Raw genomic sequence first — 25239 nt, 5'->3', positions numbered from 1 at the left:
TATTTTAATGTACAAACAATAGCACAATTTACAATAACGGTTATTACAAATAATTATCTGTATACAAAAATTAAAAGTTTTGTAACGTCTAAATCCATAAACGTTTCTGGTTAAATATCTAATGTTCACGATTGGTAAACGTTAATCAAAGTTGTAGTTTCCAAGGTTCATAGTATGCCAAGTGTAGCAGACCAGTAATATGTACTGACTCTTGGTACGTCGCATTGGTTACGTTTATAGACGTTAGGATAGTTTCTAAAAACTTCTGTTTGGGAAACAATATAAACCAGCCATTCTCAACGGGGGCCACAGAATGGAAACTGTGAGAAGAGGATCAGGCACCATTTTATGGTTGTGCCACCGAATGGCACCAACAATTTTTTTTTTTCGCCAAGGAACTCATGAGTAGAATTATTTCTGAAAATAATAAAAATAATTGTGAGGCACTTATTACAAGGAAGACAGTGAACAAATGGCTAGTTTCAAAAATGTAAACAGTTACGATAACATATTAATAAGAATTTCATGTTTCGCACATAGCATATCAAATTAAATAATAATTTTTACAAATCAATTAGAAAAATTAAATCGGAAGCTTTGTTTACAAAAAAAAATATCTTATAGACGATACGCGCACACACACACATATATTGTGTATAATTTTGCAATACAGATTTAACAGTAGAAGTTATGTACATTTCTAAATATAAATTTAACTTCAACGTCAATATTAGACATATAATAGTAAATACGTCACACCCATTACTACTGTAACAACCTTTAAAATATTTAATCAACTTTAATTATTAAACTCCAAGTTTTCAAATAGTTAATATTCTACATCCTTGTCTCCCAGTTTCGCTGATTTTTTATATTAACACATTTTAACCTTTGTACACTCTCAGTTAATGTAACTTCTTCTTGTCCTATTAAGGGACAATATGTTTATTTACATTATCTAGTAAATTTACTGGCGTTCAAAAGTTACAGAATTATAAAACGAAATGTGTAAAAAGTTCGCAAAGTAAACCAACAAAATGTTTTAACTGTTTTAACATCCAACCTACAAGTTACAAATGTTGTTAACAAACCTGCTAATTAACTGTTTTAACATCCAGCCTACAAGTTACAAATGTTGTTAACAAACCTACTAATTAACTGTTTTAACATCCAACCTACAAGTTACAAATGTTGTTAAAAAACCTGCTAATTAACTGTTTTAACATCCAACCTACAAGTTACAAATGTTGTTAACAAGCCTACTAATTAACTGTTTTAATATCCAACCTACAAGTTCCCCAAATGTTGTTAACAAACCTGCTAACTGTTTTAACATCCAACCTACAAGTTCCAAATGCTGTTAACAAACCTGCTAACTAACTGTTTTAACATCCAACCTACAAGTTCCAAATGTTGTTAACAAGCCTGCTAATTAACTGTTTTAACATCCAACCTACAAGTTCCAAATGTTGTTAACAAATGTCTTAACTAACTGTTTTAACATCCAACCTACAAGTTCCAAATGTTGTTAACAAATGTCTTAACCTACTGTTTTAACATGCAACCTACAAGTTCCAGCCGTAGGGGCTTTATAATGTGACGGTCAATCCCACTATTCGTTGGTAAAAGAGTAGCCCAAGAGTTGGCGGCGAGTGGTGATGACTAGCTGCCTTCCCCCTAGTCTTACACTGCTAAATTAAGGACTGCTAGTGCAGATATTCCTCCTATAGCTTTGCGCAAAATTCAAACAAACAAATCTATTCAGCGGTCTTTGAACCTGTTATGATACAATAAACGTATTAGTGTTTAGAACACTGTTTATAAAAAAAAAAACCTTTGTTAAAATGACAATCTTTATGATGTGAACGCCTGTGTCCAAGCTAGCGAAGCCTAATTACAATTAGTTATACTTGTCATTTTACATCCGTATTTAGCCTACTATATGTTTTAACACTGCATTCTGTAACACCTAATAACTGAGGTATTTTTAACTATTATAATAGTGTATAATACTGGTATTTCAACTTGGCCAACATGGTGATCCGTATCGAATGTTAAATAAACAGTAGTGGTCAAAATTAAGGCCATATGTTGTAGTCATCACAAGGGATTGATTTTCAGATTTCTGTGTTCCAAGTCCGTAGACTTACTGTTTTCCCCACCAGGGGATATTAGTGTGGCTACATCGTAAACGAGCTGTTAAAATATTACATATAATAACAGAAAGAGCATAAAAGAAAAGCACAACCCGCTGTTACATTTAACGCTTATGTTGTTTTATTTGTCGAGTTCGTGACATTTTTTGGGGGGGCGAGGTTGACAGTAGTGTTAGTAAGTTAGTGTTGGCAGTTGATACACGTAACAGTTACTAAACAAATATTTTAGCAGTATCGCTAAAAATTAAGTTTCGATACCTGTGGTGGGCAGAGCACAGACAGCCCATTGTGTAGCTTTGTGCTTAATTCAGAACAAAACAAATATAAAAAAAAAACACCTCTTATTCATATTACAATTTCATTATCCAAACTTCCCATTCCTTTCTGGATGTCTCAGTTAACTTACAGATAATTCGTAACTTGATTATTCATCTTTATTAAAAATCATTGTTTACAAGTTAGGGTTAGCGATTAATGTAATAATAACAATGGTCTATACTTCATGGTAAAAATATTGGTCAACATGACAAATATATGATATCTTGTTTGTTTGTAGTTAAACACAAAGCTACACAATAGATTATTTGTGCTCTGTTCACCATGGGTGTCGAAACCCGATTTTTAGCGTTGTGCGTATTAGTGAAGAGAGATTGTTTGTTTTGAATTTGGCGCAAAGCTACACAAGGGCTATCTGCGCTAGCCGTCCCTAATTTAGCAGTGTAAGACTAGAGGGAAGGCAGCTAGTCATCACCACTTACCGCCAACTCTTAGGCTACTCTTTCACCATCGTATAATGGGATTGACCATTACATAATAACGCTTCCACGGCCGAAAGAGGGTGAGCATGATTGATGGAACAGGGATTTGAACCACCTGCGACACTCAGATTACGAGTTGAGCACCATAAACACCTGGCCATGCTGAGCCTTCAGAAAGTTAAAACGACACAATATACTGCAAGGCGAAGCTTGAACAATTTTTCAAAGATTTAAGTACAAACGTATCTTATCTTATAGTCGCCAACAAAAACAGTTTTGTTATAAAATCGATAAAGTTTAAGGTATAAAAGAAAAAAAGAAATGACCAGTTGACTTCTTAGTAATCGTGATAGAACTACTCACCTTTGTGACCACGGGTAGCTTTTTGTAGAGTTGGTTTAAATAGGATACGAAACTGTGGTCACAATCTGAATATTAAGAAATTAATGGAAGGAAACTCAAAATAAATCTAGAAAAAAAATATATTCCTTTGTTTAAGGAAAGGATGAAAGGTCCAATTACTATGATTGAAAGTTTCCCTTTCCTTCTGTAAAACTGTTAAGTTTATAACGTCCATTTAGAAGTCCAAACTATTGTGCAGGTTTGAAACTCAGGAAAATAACGTTAAAACAAATATCTGGTTTATCAACCGTTAAAACAGAAAGAAAAAAGAACGAATACGGAGAAAGAAAGGTAGAAAATAAAATACAGAACAGAAAGAAAAAAGAACGAATACGGAGAAAGAAAGGTAGAAAATAAAATACAGAACAGAAAGAAAAACATGTGAGCGTTAATTATAGTCTATCTGGCACACCCCATAAAACACACCTTATGAATACCTAAGCCTATTTTATTGTTGGTACAGGTATCTGGTTCCAAGAACATTTGGTACGTTGCCATCAGCACAATTAACTATTCTACTTTTCAGAACGTTTTATTTATTACTATTTACATGCACGCGCGTTTTTATTTTTTTTCTATTATGTGAAAATTGAGACCGGTTCACTTTCCAACGAAATCAAGCATTCATGTCTTATTCTGCTAATGTAATACATTTTAAATCTCTAACCTATATCTGTTGAGAACAGCACGCTTTGGTTAGGTTTCGGTTTTGTTTCATAATTTTGGAATTACAACAACAACAAAAATCGAATGTAAAGGTTATCAAACCACCCAAACGATCATGCCACTATACTTGCTGAGTTACAGTGAACGTGTTTGAAAGTTGGGGAAAGCTAAAACAGTAAAACTAAATCATTTGTTTTTATCTCAGAACAAATTTGTAAATATTAATGACCCAGTAAATCGTTTTTAGTGCAAAAAAGAATCTAACTAACTAAATAGTTATTAAATAAACTTATATAATCTGTTAATTATTTTTGTTCCCCGGTAGGAAAGCGGTAAGTTTACGGACTTACAAACCGCTAAAATCCGATGTTCGATTCCTCGTAGTGGAGTCGGTATCTAGCTCAATGTGGCTTTGCCCTAAAACCAAACATTTTCAAAGCCTCTTCGCGACCCTTCCACAGAACCTGACGACCCAGTTTTAGGCTTATGAATCGCTGATCTGCGCTAAATGATTTATATTTAGTAAATGTTGTGCTTTTCAACCTCGTTGTTGTGCTTGATTCAATTCAATGGACGTCACGTCTCGTCTTCCACGTTTCACTTCTCGTTTTCTGCTAGATGTGTTTAACTGATTTCAATATTCTACAACATACCACACCTGAAATCCTTAACGGTTCTCGGCTGGGTTCTTATAATCCATTTTGTTTTTTGAGAAACTTCTGCACGTGCAAGTGTAGTCAGCAACCTTGGGAAGGGTGGGAAAAAGTGAAACTCATTATAATGAATCTAGGTTGATCCTTGTTGAAAGGGGGATGTGTAGCCACACTGTATAGTACTCGCATGTCATCTTCACATTAAAACATGAGTTTTAGGTCTCATACGAAAACCACAAAGTTCAAGGTGGCGACGGTACTGCTTCTCGGATCTGGGTTAATGAGGCGCAGAGCTGACAAGATGAACAGGAGACTGTACGTGGTGTATTGCTTTCCGTATTGTCCAAATGACCATGGACATGGGTATAAAAGGAAGACAAGATGGGTAAGAGATCACAGAACTGCGAAGCCTCTTCCGTGGACTATTGGGAAGGCTTAAGATGCTTCGACTAGTAAGTAACTTCGATTGGTTTTAAAACGTTTCTGTAAGTTGCTAACAATTTGTCCTCTTATAGATAATTCAACAGATGTGTCCCAAAAATACTTAGACATTCTTATCATGAACTGAACTTCTTAATAAGGTTACTTTTAAGATTTCTTTCATCATCTCGTTTTTTATTCTTGCTTATCTTTAAACTGTAGTTGTTTTTTGTTCAGGTACTTGTGTCATGTTTGTGTGTGTCTGTCTGGGGTCAGCGAGATGTGTACAAGTACTTATATCCCCCCACTACCACCACTGAACCTCCTCGAATCTACAATCCCCCAGCCATCGTCCACAAAGTAGAAATTGGATCTGAGCTGGACGGCAACTACGAGTTCACCTACGACACTGGCCGAGGTCCACTCGGTCAGAGCTACCGGACAGAAACCCGACTTCCCGACGGTACGGTGAAAGGTTCATACGGTTATCTGGATGTGGATGGCAAGTTGAGGATCGTAAAATACATCGCCGGCAAAGGGGGTTTTGTTGCCCAAGGAGATGTAGGTCCCGAGGGCGCACCACGAGGCGTAGCGCCGGGCCCTGCACCCGTCCCCGAAGAACAGCCCCCTCGCTATTCCTCCCAGCAGAATTATGCTCCACAGCCTCAGCGTCGCCCACAGGTAGCTCCACGACAAACGTACGTCCTGCCCCCTGAAAAAGAAGAGGACCTTGGTCCTCCTTTCATTGATACTTCTCTTCTGTCCTATGACATCGGTGCCAAACAGAAACGATAGGTGACCTTCACAGAAGTCAAAGTGTTCGTGTATATTGTACTACCTTGTTTTATTAGTGTGTGGGGTTGTCCGAAAGCCTTACTATGGTTTGTAAAAACTAAGGTTTTAGTTTCTCATTATGTATAATTTAAGCATCGTTCAAAATTTAACCCACACTTTCTGTGATTTTTTTTACTGTACTTTGTGAGGTACATTTTTTAAATGTTATTTTAACATTGCTAAAAACATTAGAGCTGACTTAATGACCAGTAAAAATGTTACTTTTTATCAACTGAGCAGTTAATGTGTGATTTTTTTAAAAACTCGAACCCCTGATTAAGATAACTATCTATTATTTTGGGAACGGGGTCATAGATTTTTTTTATCTTTACTTTTCGCCCCCAGTGACACAGAGGTATGTCTGCGGACTTGCAACGCTAAAATTCGGTCGACAGAGAGTCCATTGTGTAGCTTTGTACTTAACTTCAAAACAAACAAACCCCTTACCCTTTTCTTTTTCATATGTAAGGGGCGTGTAATTCCTGTAGTTAATTAATTTAAACTGTTTTGCATTATTGGGAGTAATCACACAACTCTGAGTTGATGCAGAATGGAAATCGAAAGTTTGAGTTATTAAAAATAAACAAACTAATAACGACACGTGTTGATCTCGAATGAATTAATAGAAAGAATCGTTGGCTTCTCTTAGAAACACGCAGTTTTACACGCATGTTTTCAATTTTTAATTTTATAACTGTTGCTCATCGCACTTTCTGGTCTGGTGTAGCGCAGGGAAGCTTGATTTTAAGGAACGTTGATATTTTGCACGTGTGTGTCGTTTTCCCAACACTTAAGTGGAAGCTACTTTCAAATATAAAACAAAGAAAACCACCACCTACTTTTAAAATTAACTCTTAGAAACTCCCCTATAAATCAAAATGCAGCCTTCCAAAGTTTATAGTGGTATTTGTAAATCGGTCCTGCTTGAAGTGTGTGTAAATATATATCGAAATTATAAGGTTTCAAGTGAAAATAAATTGTTAGCAAACTCTAATTGTCTTCATACTTTGAGAATAAGTACAGTGAAAATAAACAATACTGACTGACCAGTTGTGTCACGTAGAAGTCAAGTTAACGCCGAAATGCTTCCCAAGAGCTCGTGAAACAAAATTGCAAATTTTAAATTTGTGTTCCATTACAGACATTTTTCATATCAGATGAAAATAGAATACTGTACACCGAAAATAAAAACTAATTATTGATCAGAAATATACAAAGGCCCATACAACGACACTGACAAAGTTTATATCAGGTAAGTGACAAAAATTAACTGTAACTCCACTTCCTTTATCTTGTAATGAATCTCTTATGAACGTAACGTTTGGCTTCGGCAATAACTGTTACCCGATAAAAGGTGAAATCGCATTTTAACCTCCAAACGGAAAAATTCTCAGACAGAGCGACAGAGTTTTTCGCAGAATTCTATTTATTTAGTAATTAATCAATTAATAATCTACGGTGACGTATTTAACAAGTGTCAAAAACAGTTGATTCTAGACATTGGCTAGTTAATGTCCAACCATATAGTACAAAGAACCACAAGTCATTAAAAAAGAATGAAAAGATATAAAGATATGTTGATATGATGAAACCGAACAAATTCTAAGTAAGTGAAGCCTAACTTTATGCTTATGCTAGGTGTAAATCACACTAGACCATCAGAAATATATTATACACAAAACAGTAATTACAACAAGAAGAGTTTAAGAAAGTGAGGTTTAGAGCACATAAAAAAACTAGTTTTTAAAGCTCTTAATTATATCTGCTTCACAAAACCACGTAGCAGTGTCTGTTTGTTAAGTGATATTCTTAAACTATAAACAATATACAACTAAGATTATTAGACCATCAGTTTTGGTCTACTGGTTGGCTAGCAGGGCCTGCTGCTCCTGGAGGACCCTCTGTTGTTCCTGGAGGACTCTTTGCTGGTCCAGCTGGTGTTGCTGAAGAGCAGTGTGGTAGTTGTAGTTGTGAAGGACAGCGTTGTAAGTTGCAGGGTTGTGGGCAGCTACAGCCAGCTCACGAGCTTGTTGGATCTGGATGTTGGGGTACTGTTGTTGATTGATGTAGTGTAGGGCCTGCTCCTGCAGAGCCTGTAGGAAAGCTGTATTACCCTCCTGGCCTTTAGGAACATTGTAGGGGAAAATCTGGGCCAAAGCCACAGCACAGACACAAGCCAGGATTACCTAAGTAACAGTTGCAATGATTTTAACCCCTATATCAACAACTAGCTAATGCTTATTATTTCGATTAAAAAGTAAAATAATAACCTCAATAAGATGTGTTACTTATTAAAATGTGGCTAATCATGGAATAGTTTTAAAAACATTAAGAGCCTAAAAACAAAACATATAGTCAAGATATTCAACACAAACATCGCTTAAAGACAATAATTTGACTATTGAAACACAGGATTCAAATAAGGAGGTAATAAATGATGTATTATCCTGAGGATATAAAATTAACGCAATTTTTTTAACTATAAATTTAAAACAATCTAGATAATGTCTTACTAATCGAAACATCTTTGAAACGAAAATAAGCAGGAAACGACAGTTACTTCTAGTCTAGAGAATCTGTCCAACCTTAATTAACCTCCTGCAAGTCACCTCGACTTTTATACTCACACCTTCATGGCCATTTGCTGAAAATTTAAAATAACTTCATGAGATTTAAGGTTGACGCCTGTTTTGGAACGATAGCCTCGCAGAAGAACCAATCAAATTAGACCTTACGTCACCCAACATTTTTAACGACTCTAGAAACTGAGGTAATCTTTGAACATACACATGAAGCAGGACTGTACCAAAGATTTGTACATTCCTACAGAACACTGATGAACATATAGAAGACACATTCCAACAGAACACTGATGAACATGTAAAAGACACATTCCCACAGAACACTGATGAACATGAGAAGATACATTCCTATAGAACACTGATGAACATGCAAAAGACACATTCCCACAGAACACTGATGAACAGGTAAAAGACACATTTCTACAGAACACTGATGAACATGTAGAAGATACATTCCTATAGAACACTGATGAACATGTAGAAGACACATTCCTACAGAACACTGATGAACATGTAAAAGACACATTCCTATAGAACACTGATGAACATGAGAAGATACATTCCTATAGAACACTGATGAACAGGTAAAAGACACATTCCTATAAAACACTGATGTACATGCAGAAGACACATTCCCACAGAACACTGATGAACATGAGAAGATACATTCCTATAGAACACTGATGAACATGCAAAAGACACATTCCCACAGAACACTGATGAACAGGTAAAAGACACATTCCCACAGAACACTGATGAACAGGTAAAAGACACATTTCTACAGAACACTGATGTATATGTAGAAGATACATTCCTATAAAACACTGATGAACATGCAGAAGATACATTCCTATAGAACACTGATGTACATGCAGAAGACACATTCCTACAGAACACTGATGAATATGCAGGAGACATTCCTATAGAACACTGATGAACATGCAAAAGGCACATTCCTACAGAACACTGATGAACATGTAGAAGACACATTCCCACAGAACACTGATGTATATGTAGAAGATACATTCCTATAAAACACTGATGAACATGCAGAAGATACATTCCTACAGAACACTGATGAACAGGTAGAAGACACGTTCCTACACAACACTGATGAACATGTAAAAGACACATTCCTCCAGAACACTGATGAACATGTAGAAGAGACATTCCTACAGAACACTGATGAACATGTGGAAGACACATTCCTACAGAACACTGATGAACAGGTAGAAGACACATTCCTACAGAAGAGTGATGAACATGTGACTTTTTTGCGACCATCATGTCGATAATTTAGACAGTTCGAAAACGTAAAGACATATTAGTTTAATGAAACATTCAGTATTTAAAAAAAAATAAAAAACTCCATTCTGAGATTCTCTCACCATTATTAGTAAAAGTTCTGACGTCATAATGTTCTCATCATTTTGCTATGGTTTCCCACTTAAATTAATAAACAAACAGATAGTGTTAATTATCTTGCTCTACCAAAGGTTAAAGTAATAATTTGAAACGTTGTTCAGTTAGTTTAGATATCCAATCCTCAACAGAAAGAAATTTCAACTCGCGTGTTTTTTTTTCCCAGAAATTCCAATGAAGGGTCCTCGAACTTAAACCGTTACAGTGTTAAGTGTTTGTACTGCACGTTTATACGAAAACATGAAGTGTATGACACATGTTATATTAATTAAGATCTTGAGTCCAATTTTTAGACAGTTGCTGTCAGTTATGTCGTATAGTGATGTAAACGCTTTGCTACCAATGGATCCATCTCACATTCTGTGGTGGTATGCTGCTCATTACCATCTTAATGAAACGACATACTTTGCATATAAATTATATCAAGAAAAAACAACCCACTGAAGCTATTACAGAACTGATAACCTTCATTAATGTTTAGCAATTAAACAAATTATTTTTTTAAATATTTCAAATTTCTTAGTTTGTTAAATGCAGCGACATCGTGCGGTAAATTAAACCTAAATATAAGAAAATAAGATAATTAAAACAAATTAATCGCTTGCAGTAATCAGACTTTAAGTTGGACACGAAGTGGGGAAAAATTATGCGAACTTAATACATCCTTTAATATCCAATATTTATCACATCTTTGAAATTAAGACACATTTAATCGCTCACTCTTTGTACACCGTTTAAAATGGAGGCACTTTATAACATACGATAAACAATAAGACATATTTTCTTTCTCAATACTGTTAACATCATGATCATTAAAATTTCTTTTGGATTTACTGGCAACAAAATTAAATAATAATAATAACGCAAAACTCAGTCTGGTTAATGATAAATAAAGTGCTTTCTTTCTTCGACCCCATGTTCTGATACTTAATCCTGTTACACGTAACTAACGATAGGCCTAACTTCATGAATTAATAAGTCTTGAATAAAAATTGCAATTAGTTACTAATTTTCTCGTATGCACAATAATTTTCATGGCTATATCTTACTTCACTGGAAACGCAACTTGAAACTTCTGCGGAACCTAATCAATCAATTGACTGATTTAATAATTAATAAACGATCTAATCTAGTCTCGCTCAACATGTTATTTATCATTAAAATTGTTTACTATACTTTCGAGGAAATTTTAGTTATTAAGCTATGATCTCCTCACATGACGTTAAAACTACCGCTAGGCAATCATAATACAAACGTTTCAATTAAGAGAAACGATCTACGACAATATTATAAGTATATTACTCGTAATTAGAATTATATATATTAGCTATGTTCAGGATACATTTAGAAAAGTTACAGTATTAACTGGAACTTAACCAACCTGTACATCTTCAAATTAATTGCTCTGGTAAGCTTCCAGTGAATAATATATAAATACTTCAAAGATTCTGTACATATATAACAAGAACCTATAATTTTGTTGTAGAATGTTATATCACTGGACGAGTTCACGTGAAATATTTAGTATAAATAATACTAACTCCAGTTCACGTATTACGTAGTTAACTTCTTGTATAAAGTTTGTTATAGGCGACGTTCACTGGTAGGTTTTGTTTGTTTGTTTGTTTTGGAATTTCGCACAAAGCTACTCGAGGGCTATCTGTGCTAGCCGTCCCTAATTTAGCAGTGTAAGACTAGAGGGAAGGCAGCTAGTCATCACCACCCACCGCCAACTCTTGGGCTACTCTTTTACCAACGAAAATGGAATTGACTGAAACATTATAACGCCTTCGCGGCTGAAAGAGCGAGCATGTTTGGTACAATGGGAATTCGAACCCGTGACCCTCAGATTACGAGTCGAATGCCTTAACCCAGCTGGCCATGCCGGGCCTACTTATAAACGAATTCTCACTGTTTAACACTCTAACTGGTACTGTAATAAATCACTCATTAACTCAATAATTTAGTTAATTTGGTGTCTATATTATATTGTTATTTATACCTAATTACTCGAAGCTTCAAATTTCTACACAGGTCTTAACTTTCAATAACTAGCTCTCCCTCTGACAAGCAAACATTTAAATTAAAATAACAAAAGTATAACTTATAACAACATGTTGGTTCACAGTACTACAATTATTTAAACTAGATTTTAAACATTCGTTACAATCATACAGTTTTTATAGTGAAATTTGTGATCATAATTCATTATATCAAATTTTTAAATACAGACTTGAGGTCTGTCGCCAAAATTGTCCTATTTTTAGAACTGTAACTTGGAATCTGAAATCAAAAAGGCAGTTGTTTTTTTTTTAAAGAATGTAACTCAAGGCGTATAATGTAATAAATCTAACTTCTCTAAAGAAACGATGTGCACCATTTCATAATCAACAATGAATAAACAGATCAATATTGTGCAAAGTTAAGCATTTCGAAATTCCATCCTTCAACGAAGAGATCATAAATTCATGCAACGTCGAGCGTTTCAGTATCATTCAGAAACGAGCAGATAATAACGTGTAACGTTTCAGAAGATTAAGAAACAAAATATTTGCTGATAAGACGCAAACAAAATAAAACAAAGAAATATCCTCAACATACAAACAGTGATCTGATGGTATGACAATTTTCGCCTGTCATGGTAGCCTAGAAACGTGATCCAAGCGACTGGCCCTCTACTGACAGTTTGTAGAACTATGACGTCAGCATCTCTACTTTTAGCCCTCTCCCTTAAGCAGCCAATCAGCTGAAAAAAAAAAACCTATAACTGCTAGCGCTTACGAAGATAAAGAATAAATTCCTTGCAAATAAGACACACCGTAAGTCTGGAAACTTACAACGCTAAAAATATGGTTTCAATACCCTCGTTTGACAGAGCACGGATAACATTCTGGCTAGCCTTGTGCTTAATAATAAACAAAAATTGATATATCATCACTTGTACATCTTTTTTAAATTTTCATTATAATGTGTTTATAAAATTTTATACCTTAAATCTTTATAAATCAACTGTTTAATTTCATGCAACTCAAGTTACACAAATTGTGTTTCTTCATTGTTCTACTAATTCCTTTCTATCACATATGACGACATTTTGTGTCTAGTTTATGAAGTTTGACCAAGCCTTTAACCAAATTTCTACTGTTTCAAGTCTCAAAAACCAGAAAAGGTCCAAGTAATCAACATTTATTTCCAAAACCTACAAAACGAATGGAAAAAACACTTCTGTGAAAGGGTTAATTTTAAGTTAAGGTGTGGCCGAGTGAGTAGCGTGTCTGGACGTGGATACCGACGTTCAGGACTTGAACAGCGACATCCTACTGAAACCGTTTTATAATTTCGGCTGTATAGGTGTTATAAGTGTAACACTTTGTCTCATTACCACAACATTCTTTTTATCAACTTACCGGCCCGGCATGGTCAAACTCGTAATCTGAAGGTCGCGGGTTCGAATCCCCGTCGCACCAAACATGCTCGCCCTCCCAGTCGTGGGGGCGTTATAATGCGACGATCAATCCCATTATTTATTGGTAAAAGAATAGCTTAAGAGTTGGCGGTGGGTGGTGATGACTAGCTGCCTTCCTTCTAGTCTTACACTGCTAAATTAGGGACGGCTAGCGCAGTTAGCCCTCGTGTGGCTTTGCGCGAAATTCAAAAACAAATAAACAAATTATCAACTTAACTGAAACTTGGATCATAAGAAATGGAAAACATTTATGTTTTATAATGAAGAACTGGGCGTGGCCTAGAGTTTAGCGTATGAGACTGTGTTCTGAAAGTCCAAGATACCAGCCATAATATGCCATTGGCGGCAATGCACTTTAAGTCAGTCTCACTATTCGATTAAGAATAGCCGCATAGGCGGAAGGTACTGTTAACTGATTGTTTTATCTGTGGCCATCAATTCTAAATTAGAGATGTCTGCACTTTACAGGTCATTAATTTGGCAGTTTAACACAGGTGTCGCATAATGTGTCGTTTAATTAAAAGAACGCATTTATAATGACATTTTTGTTATTTTATTGAACGACAGTGTTCAAAACGAATTAAAGTGCAAGCTTTAATCTTCTTTACGTAATCCAAGGGTCGTGGGTTCGAATTTCCGTCGCACTAGACATGCTCGCCCTTTCAGTCGTGGGGACGTTATAATATTACGTTCAATCCCATTATTCGCTGGTAAAAGAGTAGCCCAAGAGTTGGTGGTGAGTGGTGATGACTAGCTGCCTTCCCTCTAGTCTTACACTGCTAAATTATGGACGGCTAGCGTAGATAGCCCTCGAGTAGCTTTGCGCAAAATTAAAAACAAACGAAACCAAATCTCGACATATCATTTCGGGTAATATCTTACGGTTTGTGCAGATTTTTAATTAGTAATTTATACATGAACAAATTCAATTTTAAATATTAGAGAAAAACGGGCACTGGTTTTAAGGTATATTTTATTTTAAAAATAAACAAAAATTACAATATTCACAAGACAGTAAGGGAAAGACAGTAATTTACAGAATTGAGCAAATATGTTAGAGACCAATCGCCCCGAAGAAAATACTAGTAAGTGTCATGGGTTTCTTAAGAATTGTTTAATAAAAAGTGTTTACAGAATATAAAAGATTTTAATCATATTTTAAACTCGAATGTTTTATTAAGAAAAACAACAACAAGAGAATCAAAGGCAAGAATAATTTATAAAACTTAGCACACAAACGCATGAGAGAAAAATAATATGAAATCGTCCTTAATATTTTTTTTTTTTTTTTTTTGTATTTTAATCAATACCTGTAAAATATTTTGCATTTAAAACCGCCAGTAAAGTATTATACTTAAAGCTAACAAGAAATAAGGAAAGTCGTAATTTAAACGAAAGATTCAAACGGGAAAACTTGAAAACAAAAACATTAAAATGTTTCTTACATTTTCAAAACGTTTTGTAAAATCGCTGACATATGTCATTTGAACAAATATTTAAAATGACTTTTTTTGACATAAATTAGGACGCTTAAGAAGATATATCATTATGTGATTTCAAATCTTGAAACTAAAAAAAAAATAATTCTTATCATTTCATATTTTGCACTTCAAATATAAAATAGATGACGCTATTTAAAAGAGCGAAATCATTGGATCTTAAAATATTTATTTCGAGAGTCTTCAGTTTCGGCCAGCGTGTCTACTGATTGGCCAACAGGGCCTGCTGCTCCTGGAGGACTCGCTGTTGTTCCTGGAGAACTCTTTGCTGGTCCAGCTGGTGTTGCTGAAGAGCAGTGTGGTAGTTGTAGTTGTGAAGGACAGCGTTGTAAGTTGCAGGGTTGTGGGCAGCTACAGCCAGCTCACGAGCTTGTTGAATTTGGATATTGGGATGATGCTGTTGGTTGATGTAATGTAAGGCCTGCTGCTGCAGGGCCTGTAGAAAGGCTGTATTACCCTCCTGGCCTTTAGGTACATTGTAGGGAAAGATTTGAGCCAAAGCCACAGCACAGAGAGAAGCTAGAATTATCTAAGTAACAATTAAAAAAAAAGAAGAAAATATTGTGCATTTTTTAAAGCCCATTATAGAAGTATGGTTATCTGTGACGCAGTTTATATGATAAAATACTGAAGAAACAATACTAAAACACACTAGTTAATAAAAACAAATTGATGTACATGGAATCGGTAGGTGAAGAATCTATCCTAATAGGAGGTAGAAACATTCTGCTTTTTTCAATAGCTTAAAAGTCTAGTAATTTGTAAATGAACTAAATAGATTAAGAAATTCGTGTTATTCTTGTTTAAGCTAGGGAGAAAAAAGAAAATTATTTTTTCAAAACTTACCAATCGAAGCATTTTTGAAATACAAATGGCGGGAGACAGCAGCTACCTTAGGCCTGTGAAATCTAACCAAACAACAACACCTCGTAGACTTCCTGTAAGTAACATCAACTTTTATACTTGCGTTCATGGTCATCTGCCGGAGAAAGAGAAAAAAAAAAAGAAGAAAGAAAGACAAGAAAGTACCTTTGTTGACTTTAAAGTTGGGAGTTGGTTGGAATGATGACCTTGCAGAAGAACCAAACACATCAATTCTTACAGTAGTCTGTAGATTTATTGAAGACTCCACCCATATCGTTGCAAGTTCTAATTTTAACAACCAAACATTGTCATGTGTTGGTGTGATGTAAAAATACTGGGGAGGTCATATTTATAACTTAGAAGGGCTGTTGAGCCTTTAAAAATGACATATTCTAACCTTTATTTGGAGAGACTTGATGCGTCATTTTAAGAAACTTCTTTTCTGAAAAGCACAACACAGCCATGTTTTACCACGTAATTATAGGCTTGGTCCAAGTGTTGTGTGAATAGCTTTTATATACCGTTTACAGATCCTGCAACACTTAGCTGGGGAGTCCTAACATATACTAACACCTGCTCAAAGTATGGTTTGTTTGTTTTTTTTTTTTTTTTTTCATTTGTAGAAAGTTTTCTTCCACCAGCAATTTTCTGAGTGAACGTTTGTTTTAAAAACTGACAACATGCAATTTTTGTTTCCCATACTTCTGTTAACACTGTTGTATATGTAATCCAACTTTACGAAAGTGTATCAAAATTTGTTTCTGTACCTCTGTGAAAGGCTATATTATTCAGCACTGTGTATTTATTATATCCATTAATATTTGTATTAAGGACGCATCAATTGGTTTATGTATAGATACATATTATTATGGTCCCTTACTGGCTCAACAGTAGGATATCTGAAATGGCCTGGTGGTTAAAGCGCTCAGTTACAAATGAATGACACAAATAAACCTGGAATAGCTTTACACAGCATTTAACAGTAAAAACACAAGCAAAATATTTTATATTTTGAATCCTAAACACATCTAATAATCTCGCTTAATTCCAATTCGACGACAAAATGTAGTTTCTGGAGTTTGTTTGTTTTTTGAATTTCGCACAAAACAACTCGAGGGCTGTCTCGAGCGCACGTAGTCTTACCCTCTATTACGCCATTGTTGCGCAGAGCAGATTGAAAGTCTAAAGTTTGTTAGTGTGTTTGTGAATTTCTCGCAAAACTACACGAGGGCTGTCTACGCTAGCCGTCTCTAATTTAGCAGTGTAAGACTAGAAGGAAGTCAGCTAGTCATCACCACCCACCGCCAAATCGTGGGATACTCTTTTACCAGCGAATAGCGGTATCGGCCGTAACATTATAACGCCTCCACGGCTGAAAAGGCAAGCATGTTTGGTGCGACCGGGATTCGAACCCGCGACCCTCAAATTACGAGTCGAACGCCTTAACCCACCTGGCCATGCCGGGCCAAGTTTCTGGAGAGCTGAAATTATATTCTGTAAATAGACAGGAAATAACTTGACCGGTGACCCATCTCTACTCATCATATTTTATAAATTAAAATAAAAAAGTAAAATTGTTTTGTTTGTTTTAACGCAAAGCTAAACAGCAAACTCAGTGCGACCGAGCCTTAAATCTGTGTTAGCGCTATGAACCCAAAGCCGTAAGGAACCATCCTAAAATACACCTACATAATAATCAATTAATTCGACCTCAATATAACTGTAACTCCCTTTATAGCATTAACAACAAACTCGCATGACTGACCATTCAGCTTAATCTGTGACAGTGCAAAGCACGTGAGGAGTGGACAAGGCCGGCTTGAGGGTTTTATCGACCCTAGGCTTTTTAACTTATAGAGACCCCTCGAGACAGAACTTCTACGCGTAATGTATTTATAGTCATAGCTTGAGGCTCTTAATTGGTGTGAGGCCGTGGGCTAACCACGGTAAGCCCATGCCTTATTCAGGGTTTGTGAATGGAAAAGTATAATAGTACGTACTTGTGATAGGAATTTGGGAAGGGGGGAAGATGTGTAATTAAAACAGGAATTTAATGTGACGCGCTTATTTAACTGATCGGTAATTATCTTTCGTTCACCTTTCCAACAACTAGAAAAGTACAAGACATCAGCAGTGAATTCCAAAATATTTTACTTTCCCCAATCGGCACTTGGTGATAATGTAACTGAAGAAAACAACATTGTCCAGTTAACATTCAACAATGGCGTCTTATCAGGAACTTGATGGAAGTGGATTTTATTTAACACTATACGGATTATGGTTGTTGATTATATTAGTGCAGAGTTACACAGTTGGCTATCTGCATTATGTACGCAGGGTTAAATCGAACCTCAAATTTTAGCACTGTAAGTCTGTCGGCTCATCGTGGAAGGAGACAAAATTTTAATGGCTATTATTATTATTATAATATTTCTGTGAATCTCTGTGTGTGTGTGTGTGTTTGTACACTTAAAAATGTTGTCGTCTTCTTAAAATAATGCTACACAGTGGTCTATCTGTACTCTGTTGCGGGAAACCAAACCCCAGATTTTAGCATTGTAAGCCTATAATTTTACAGCTAATCCACCAGAATATTATTGTTAAGATATATTAACACATTCACCTATCGCATTGATCATCTATCAAAAACCAGAATACATGACAAGTGACAAACTAGTTACTAAAGTAGGTCACAGTGGCTAAAAAATTAGGCCTTCCAAGACGTAGAACCTTCGATTGCAGGTTGATTCATCCTGTTTAAAACTCTTCCAGAAAAAGAAAGGACGAAGATAATCTTAACCTTGTACTTGTTTCGTCATCCACAGTAAAATGAGACGCAAGTGATACCAATCAATCTAATGATTTCTAGATGGTATTTGAATTTCTGGCTAATTCATTCTTGGGGTTGTATCTGAGATTTCTTTACCCAAACTGTTAAATGAGAGAGGGGGGAAGGCACTTTATGTTTCGTGCGTTGAATTTTAGAATAGACTTAGAACTGCCAGTTTGAATACACCCAATGGTTCATCATCAAACATACTCGCCCTTTCAACCGTGAGGATGTTATATAGTGACGGTTAATCTTGGTATTCATTGACAAAGAACAGTCTAAGAGTTGGCGGTTTAGTGTTGTTGACTAGCAGCCTTCTCTCTAGTCTGTCACTGTTAAATTAAGGATGGCTAACAAAGATATCGTTCGAGCTTCTTCGCGTAAAATTCAACAAGCAAAAACAAACTATTACTCTTTTATATAAGGACTAAGATATTATCGAGAAAAAGGCCCCGGCATGGCCAGGTGTTAAGCTCGTAATCTAAAGGTCGTGGGTTCGAATCCCCGTCGCACCAAACATGCTCGCCCTTTCAGCCGTGGGGGTGCTATAATGTTTGATCAATCCCACTATTCCTTGGTAAAAGAGAAGCCCAAGAGTTGGCGGAGGGTGGTGATCACTAGCTGCCTTCCCTCTAGTCTTACACTGCTAAATTAAGGACGGCTAGCACAAATAGCCCTCGTGTACCTTTGCGTGTTATTATAAAAAATATAAAAAAAAATCTGTAAACCTAGCGCCTACTCATTGAGAGACACGCTTTACAAAAAAGTGTTCTGGTCAATTATTAGGTTGCAATCTCGGTAGTACCACATGACAATTTATGGGAATGGATTCCAGCAGTATACATTGACATACCAAATAACGTGACTGGTCACCTGACGCTTTTCATAAAAACTCCGGAATATTGCTTGATAGTAACGGTTAGGCTTTGTTAGATAGAGTCATAATGAAGAAAACCCTGATAGTAATAACTGGTTTCAGCAATGTTATCTCACAAAGTTAGTTTGTTTCGCAGAATTAATTTTTTCCATTGATCAACTTGCTGGGTGGTATTCACACAGTAACCAGACATTTTGTTCATATACTCTTTACAGCTGTTTAATTATTAAAAAAAATAAAAACAAAAATATATAATACAAAAATATACATATAATTAGATTTGGACACTTAAAATAACTAAAATATTCCCATATTAATTATCCCAAGCTGACTGGAACAATCTCACAAAGAAAATTTACTCTTGATAAACAATATATATAAATATCGATAAAATATATAAAAAAGAAACAACATAAATGTCCAACTGGGAATATAAACCTGTACTCTTTATCAGTCTACGTTTAACTACGTAAGAATGGTACGCTGAGGGTCACAATGTGCTTATGTTTGGAATACACTTTATAAGTAACGTTTTCATATTGTAAAATAATATTTCATTTTAACTTAAAAGAAATAAATAAATAATGGATTTTAAAGAATCACTTCGTTAATTTAAAATTCATTAATTTCACTCTAACCAACAACGTACACAAAATGCGTATCTTTTTGTACAAGTCGTTAGTGTTAACAATTAAATTTGAGCTTATAACCCAGGTTCAAATTAGTTGTATGAATTGTTTTAAATGCAAGTTGATAATCTAGATTTAAGTAATAAGTGTAAATGACAATAAATGTAGGTTGATAATCCAATTTGAAATCAGCAGTAGAAACTCAGGTGTACATATATACATATCCTTCACATCTGTCACTAAATCACTAGGGTGAAATATAGTGAATATAAACCTCATGTTATAATTTTATTACATTCTAAAAATAAGTACATTTACAGTGCAGTGAAAATATACAGATCAAAATATTTCAGAATGTAGAAATCAAAAGTTTATATAACTTTCAGCACAACATAAAATAGAAACATCTCTTTCACATCAATTTTTATCTTTTTTCAACCCATGCTTGAACATCAAATTATTATAGTAAGTCATTTAATGTAAAAACAACTAGATGTAGAAAGAAAATTATTTTAAAAAGAATGTGCCATATTCGTTTATCCAATCAGAATTCTTTTCCCAAAACTTCTTCAGAAGTTGTCATTAGGCCTAACGAATAACATAAGCTTAGTTTGAAGTATAAAAGAAGCGAGGCATTTTTAATTTACATGCATCCAAAAACCACTGTGTGTGTTTGTGATGGGCTGTACAAGTTACTTTTGTTCATAAAAATGTCTGAAGTATTGAGGTGAAATTTATTTTTTTTTACATTAAAAAAATAAAATAAAACAATGTTCACGATTCTTGTTACTTTCTACATGAAAAGAAAAAATCACATTTCAATGTTCTTATAAATTATACAAAAAGCATTCAACCTGGGTATAAATTAGAACAGCATGCCTCGGATGTTGAACCTTTTGATTCAAATACCTCACACTATTCTTTTGTGACCTACGCCATTCCTTACTTACCTTTATCTTTCCAACCAAACAGAAATGAACAAGAATCATTTCCAAATAAACATATCAGTTATATCCATAATCTCCAAGCAACCTTCCTTTCTCAACCTAAACCACTATTTAATAAAAGCTAGCTTGTAACTGGTGAATCACTGGGCCAATTGTCACCAAACCTGACATGTACCCTTCCCCCAGGGAATGAAGTAGGGGAGAAAGCATTAATCTCTGACTTCTCTTCATCACACTTCTGTGAAACTAATGCTTCCCCCTAGATTGAACAGTTAGTGTGTCACATATTCTTCATATAACTCTTTGAAACTCAAATAATTGATCACAGCATTCTCTAAACAGGCTTTACTAACAATATTTATATTCTAGTAATACCATCCCATGAATACTTTAAAGGAAAAACTCTGTTTAAACAGTACTAAAATTTTCTAAAACCTAAAATGTCAATAAACATGTACAAGGTACTACAAATTTTCTGTTCTGATAAATTTATACTACATTACTTAATAAGTTAGTTCACAAAACCCCACAGGTCTTCCTAGATTAAAAAAAAATCTCTTAATTAAGGTCTACTTATAACGAAGTACAACTACAAATATTATGTACAAATCCATGAAATCACAAAAATAGTCAAAGGTTTATTTCCATGTAATTTTTACTTTTAAAGAAAATAAATTTATTTGCTATCATACTGTATGTTAGAACATCTTTCAACATGTCAACTACCCTCATTTAAACACACATACACCGACTACTATATTTGGTCAATGTTTGTACATATTTTCAAACCAATCAATGCACTGACAGACAATTATCTATCTATATACCATATGTACATACACACATTGTAGAACATTTATTTTCCACTAGTGGTTGGATAGGAGACTTTCTCATTTCCATAAAACAGAGACATGCACATTCTGGACAAATTAAAAGTTACTTAATATTTAATATAAAATGCCATAGGACTCGTATAAATACGTCAAGTCAGAAACACTGTTATTACTTGTGTACTTTTGAAAGTTGCCTGACCACAACATAAGTGTTATTTACTACAATCAATGTTACGTTTATTGAAATAAATACAGAGAAATACTGAATTCTTTTAAGTACTGCCTTCATTTACTATGTGATCAGGAAAAAGTACAATGTTTCATAAAAGACAAAAAACTTTGCTTGAAAGCAAACAAAATAGTAAAAAAATCTAAAGTTTTGTTTTCTCTAGTCAATATTTTCATTAATATGCACAAAAATGAAAATCTTTTGTTTACATAAAAGCACAATAACAGATGATTCTTGTGAAAAGGATACACTAACTACTTGCACGAAACATTGACAAACTTAGCTTCTAAAAATGATTTTAATACATGGCATCTGAAACAATGTAGTAGGAATACTTTGTGCATGAATCCATCATCCTAACATCCTGTGTGAATTATAAACCATCTGGTGATATATTTTAAAACACCTTAATCAACATTATCTCTGAAATGTTTAATGCCTAAGGAAATGTCCATCATCTGGTCATTCTAAGCATTTATGTGAATAACAATGAACTTCCACTTTCTGAATGTGTATTCTCCACACAGATTCTGTTTATTAACATTTGATAATTCTCATCGTTTTACAAATACCTCGTTTCTCTCTCCCACAAGGTTATCCTCAATATTTGTTCAGGTATTTTCATAATGCTAAACATTCCTTCAAATTTGTAAAGGATACACGGAGGACAAGTAGGACACAGAAATAAAACACAAATAAGAATTGTAGGAATAACAAGACTTCTTTCTTTGCTTCTCAAATGTTTTGTTGTTTTTCACATTCAGCTATAATTAACACCATGGTCCATTAACATCAGCAAAAGCAAAGATTTTTGTGACACTTACAGTAAAGATATATAGAACTTCAATGTTACATTTACAACATAAAAATATTACTATTGTTATCAAAGTTACACCTATGAAAACTTAAAGGGAAGTTTTAAACATCTATGTCAGTATGTCTGGCTATGCCATACCAGCAAATTAAGATGACAGTTTATGTTCTAAGATATCGTACTATAGATGAAAAACTCACAAAATAAATCTGAAGTTAACCATCAACAGAAAAATAATATATTTTTCTATTATCATCCAAGTTTACTACCCATGGTAGGTTGGTTGGGCTAATATCATATTCTATTTTCTCTTAACATAATAGTTTTCACCATAGTTTAAAATAGGTTATGGTTTATTCAATAGTATTTGTAAAGGGAATAAATGGTAATTTCTATTATAACAAATTTCTTATTCATAGCAACACGAGTGTGAATTTCATATAATTTTGAAAATAATTTTGTGTTTTTAGCCGATCACGTTTTTTATTTAGTAAGTTAAGGATCCAATGATGAAAAAAAAGAAAAGTGAAAATCTTCAATCCAATGGAAATCACAGTAAATTTATAACTGATAATTCACTTAAGTAAAACACTGATAGATGGCATAACTTAAAATCAAAATCACTATGTAATGTTAGTCTACTAACAGTTATTAATTTGGCATGAATTTTTAACAAAGAATATTAGTAGAAATAAGCTCCAGTACAGAATAAACGTTTTGAAACAGAAAAGAAATGGTTAGTTAGGAACAAATGTCGAAGAAAAGCTAAGTTCTTCAAAATATGTATCACGAAGTACTGGTCTTCTGTTAATGACATTCATTTTTCGTGATATACCCTTCTGTCAGAGAGCAACTCGAGCCTGACTATGAGCCATGGCTATAGACAGGCACTGGACCCACTGCTCTGTATTTCTACTATCTTTCGCCTTTAACACGTAGGTCTTATCATTTGTAAAAATTTCAAATGCTTTTGGAATAGATCTTCCTCTACTACTGATAGCACGTACACTACGGATTTGGCTCACTTCTATTGGCTGAACCTCCTTGTCTTTTTCCTGAAAAAAAAACAACAAAAAGACATTTGTGCCCATTATTATTTCACCTTTCATGTAAGGCTTTAACCAAACAGACGTTACCGTTTCACCTTTCACACAAGGCTTTTAACAAAACAGTCATTACCGTTTCACCTTTCACACAAGGCTTTTAACAAAACAGACATTACTGTTTCACCTTTCACACAAGGCTTTTAACAAAACAGACATTACTGTTTCACCTTTCACACAAGGCTTTTAACAAAACAAACATTACTGTTTCACCATTCACACAAGGCTTTTAACAAAACAAACATTACCGTTTCACCCTTCACACAAGGTTTTTAACAAAACAGACATTACTGCTTCACCTTTCACACAAGGCTTTTAACAAAACAGTCATTACCATTTCACCTTTCACACAAGGCTTTTAACAAAACAGACATTACTGTTTCACCTTTCACAAGGTTTTAACAAAACAGACATTACTGTTTCACCTTTCACACAAGGCTTTTAACAAAACAGACATTACTGCTTCACCTTTCACACAAGGCTTTTAACAAAACAAACATTACCGTTTCACCCTTCACACATGGTTTTTAACAAAACAGACATTACTGCTTCACCTTTCACACAAGGCTTTTAACAAAACAGACATTACTGTTTCACCTTTCACACAAGGCTTTTAACAAAACAGACATTACTGTTTCACCTTTCACACAAGGCTTTTAACAAAACAGACATTACTGTTTCACCTTTCACACAAGGCTTTTAACAAAACAGACATTACCGTTTCACCCTTCACACAAGGCTTTTAACAAAACAGACATTACCGTTTCACCTTTCACACAAGGCTTTTAACAAAACAGACATTACCGTTTCACCCTTCACACAAGGCTTTTGACAAAATAGACGTTACCATTTGGTAAGAGCCAAATGTATCAAATTTAGGGTCTCAAATATCTGTCATGGCACCCCATGAAGTGTCTTAATTATATAAAAAGAAGCTAGCATATGGTACTGGTGTATGCTAAAAGTAACTGATTCAATAGCATTCCACAAATAAACCAAAATAAAAACAGTGTTTAACAATATATATTTTACTGTCATGCTGTGGCCCAAAACACACACAGAATTGTCAGTAGAGTAAAGAGTTCACATAAAAGGACTTTCCAACAAACTACTGCAGACTTGAAATGTTCCTCAACTACCGTCAAGTACACCCTAGATCAGGAGACTAAGACAGATCAATATGAAAAATTGGGAAGAAGAGGCAGAACACTTATACTCAGTGATACCGATGTTCATACCATCTGAAACAGAAGGA

The 25239-nt window shown here is 34.7% G+C and overlaps 4 protein-coding genes across 5 annotated transcripts in view; 1 reads left to right on the top strand and 3 right to left on the bottom strand.

Moving 5' to 3' along the window:
- Positions 1–402: 402 nt before the first annotated feature.
- LOC143254089 (cuticle protein 16-like) lies at positions 403–8541 on the bottom strand. 2 transcript variants are annotated; one of them, XR_013029949.1, is made up of 3 exons: positions 8403–8541; positions 6937–8075; positions 403–417 (listed from the first exon to the last, which is right to left on the bottom strand). XR_013029949.1 is itself a non-coding variant. In XM_076508845.1 (2 exons), exons 1-2 carry the CDS (start codon positions 8412–8414, stop codon positions 7749–7751), a joined length of 339 nt encoding a protein of 112 aa, XP_076364960.1. In that variant the 5' UTR covers positions 8415–8541; the 3' UTR covers positions 7061–7748. The 2 variants fall into 2 exon arrangements, 1 of the variants encoding a protein (XP_076364960.1); XM_076508845.1 differs by lacking the exon at positions 403–417 and having other exon boundaries at positions 7061–8075.
- LOC143254088 (uncharacterized) lies at positions 4934–6880 on the top strand. Its single transcript, XM_076508844.1, has 2 exons — positions 4934–5087; positions 5293–6880. Exons 1-2 carry the CDS (start codon positions 5076–5078, stop codon positions 5848–5850), a joined length of 570 nt encoding a protein of 189 aa, XP_076364959.1. The 5' UTR covers positions 4934–5075; the 3' UTR covers positions 5851–6880.
- A 6469-nt stretch (positions 8542–15010) lies between the features above and the next one.
- Positions 15011–15837, bottom strand: LOC143254086 (cuticle protein 16-like). The gene is made up of 2 exons (XM_076508842.1): positions 15705–15837; positions 15011–15387 (listed from the first exon to the last, which is right to left on the bottom strand). Exons 1-2 carry the CDS (start codon positions 15714–15716, stop codon positions 15061–15063), a joined length of 339 nt encoding a protein of 112 aa, XP_076364957.1. The 5' UTR covers positions 15717–15837; the 3' UTR covers positions 15011–15060.
- Positions 15838–19632: 3795 nt separating this feature from the next.
- Positions 19633–25239, bottom strand: part of LOC143254085 (protein melted-like) — a 42393-nt gene continuing 36786 nt past the window's right edge. The window contains 1 exon segment of the mRNA XM_076508840.1: positions 19633–23936. Within this exon segment, the coding sequence (XP_076364955.1) occupies positions 23724–23936 (213 nt within the window). The 3' untranslated portion in view covers positions 19633–23723.

Source organism: Tachypleus tridentatus, chromosome 6 (assembly GCF_004210375.1).
Source record: "Tachypleus tridentatus isolate NWPU-2018 chromosome 6, ASM421037v1, whole genome shotgun sequence".
NCBI lineage: Eukaryota > Metazoa > Arthropoda > Merostomata > Xiphosura > Limulidae > Tachypleus > Tachypleus tridentatus.
Note: the sequence above shows the minus strand (reverse complement) of the source record. Positions and strands in the feature narration are given on the sequence as shown.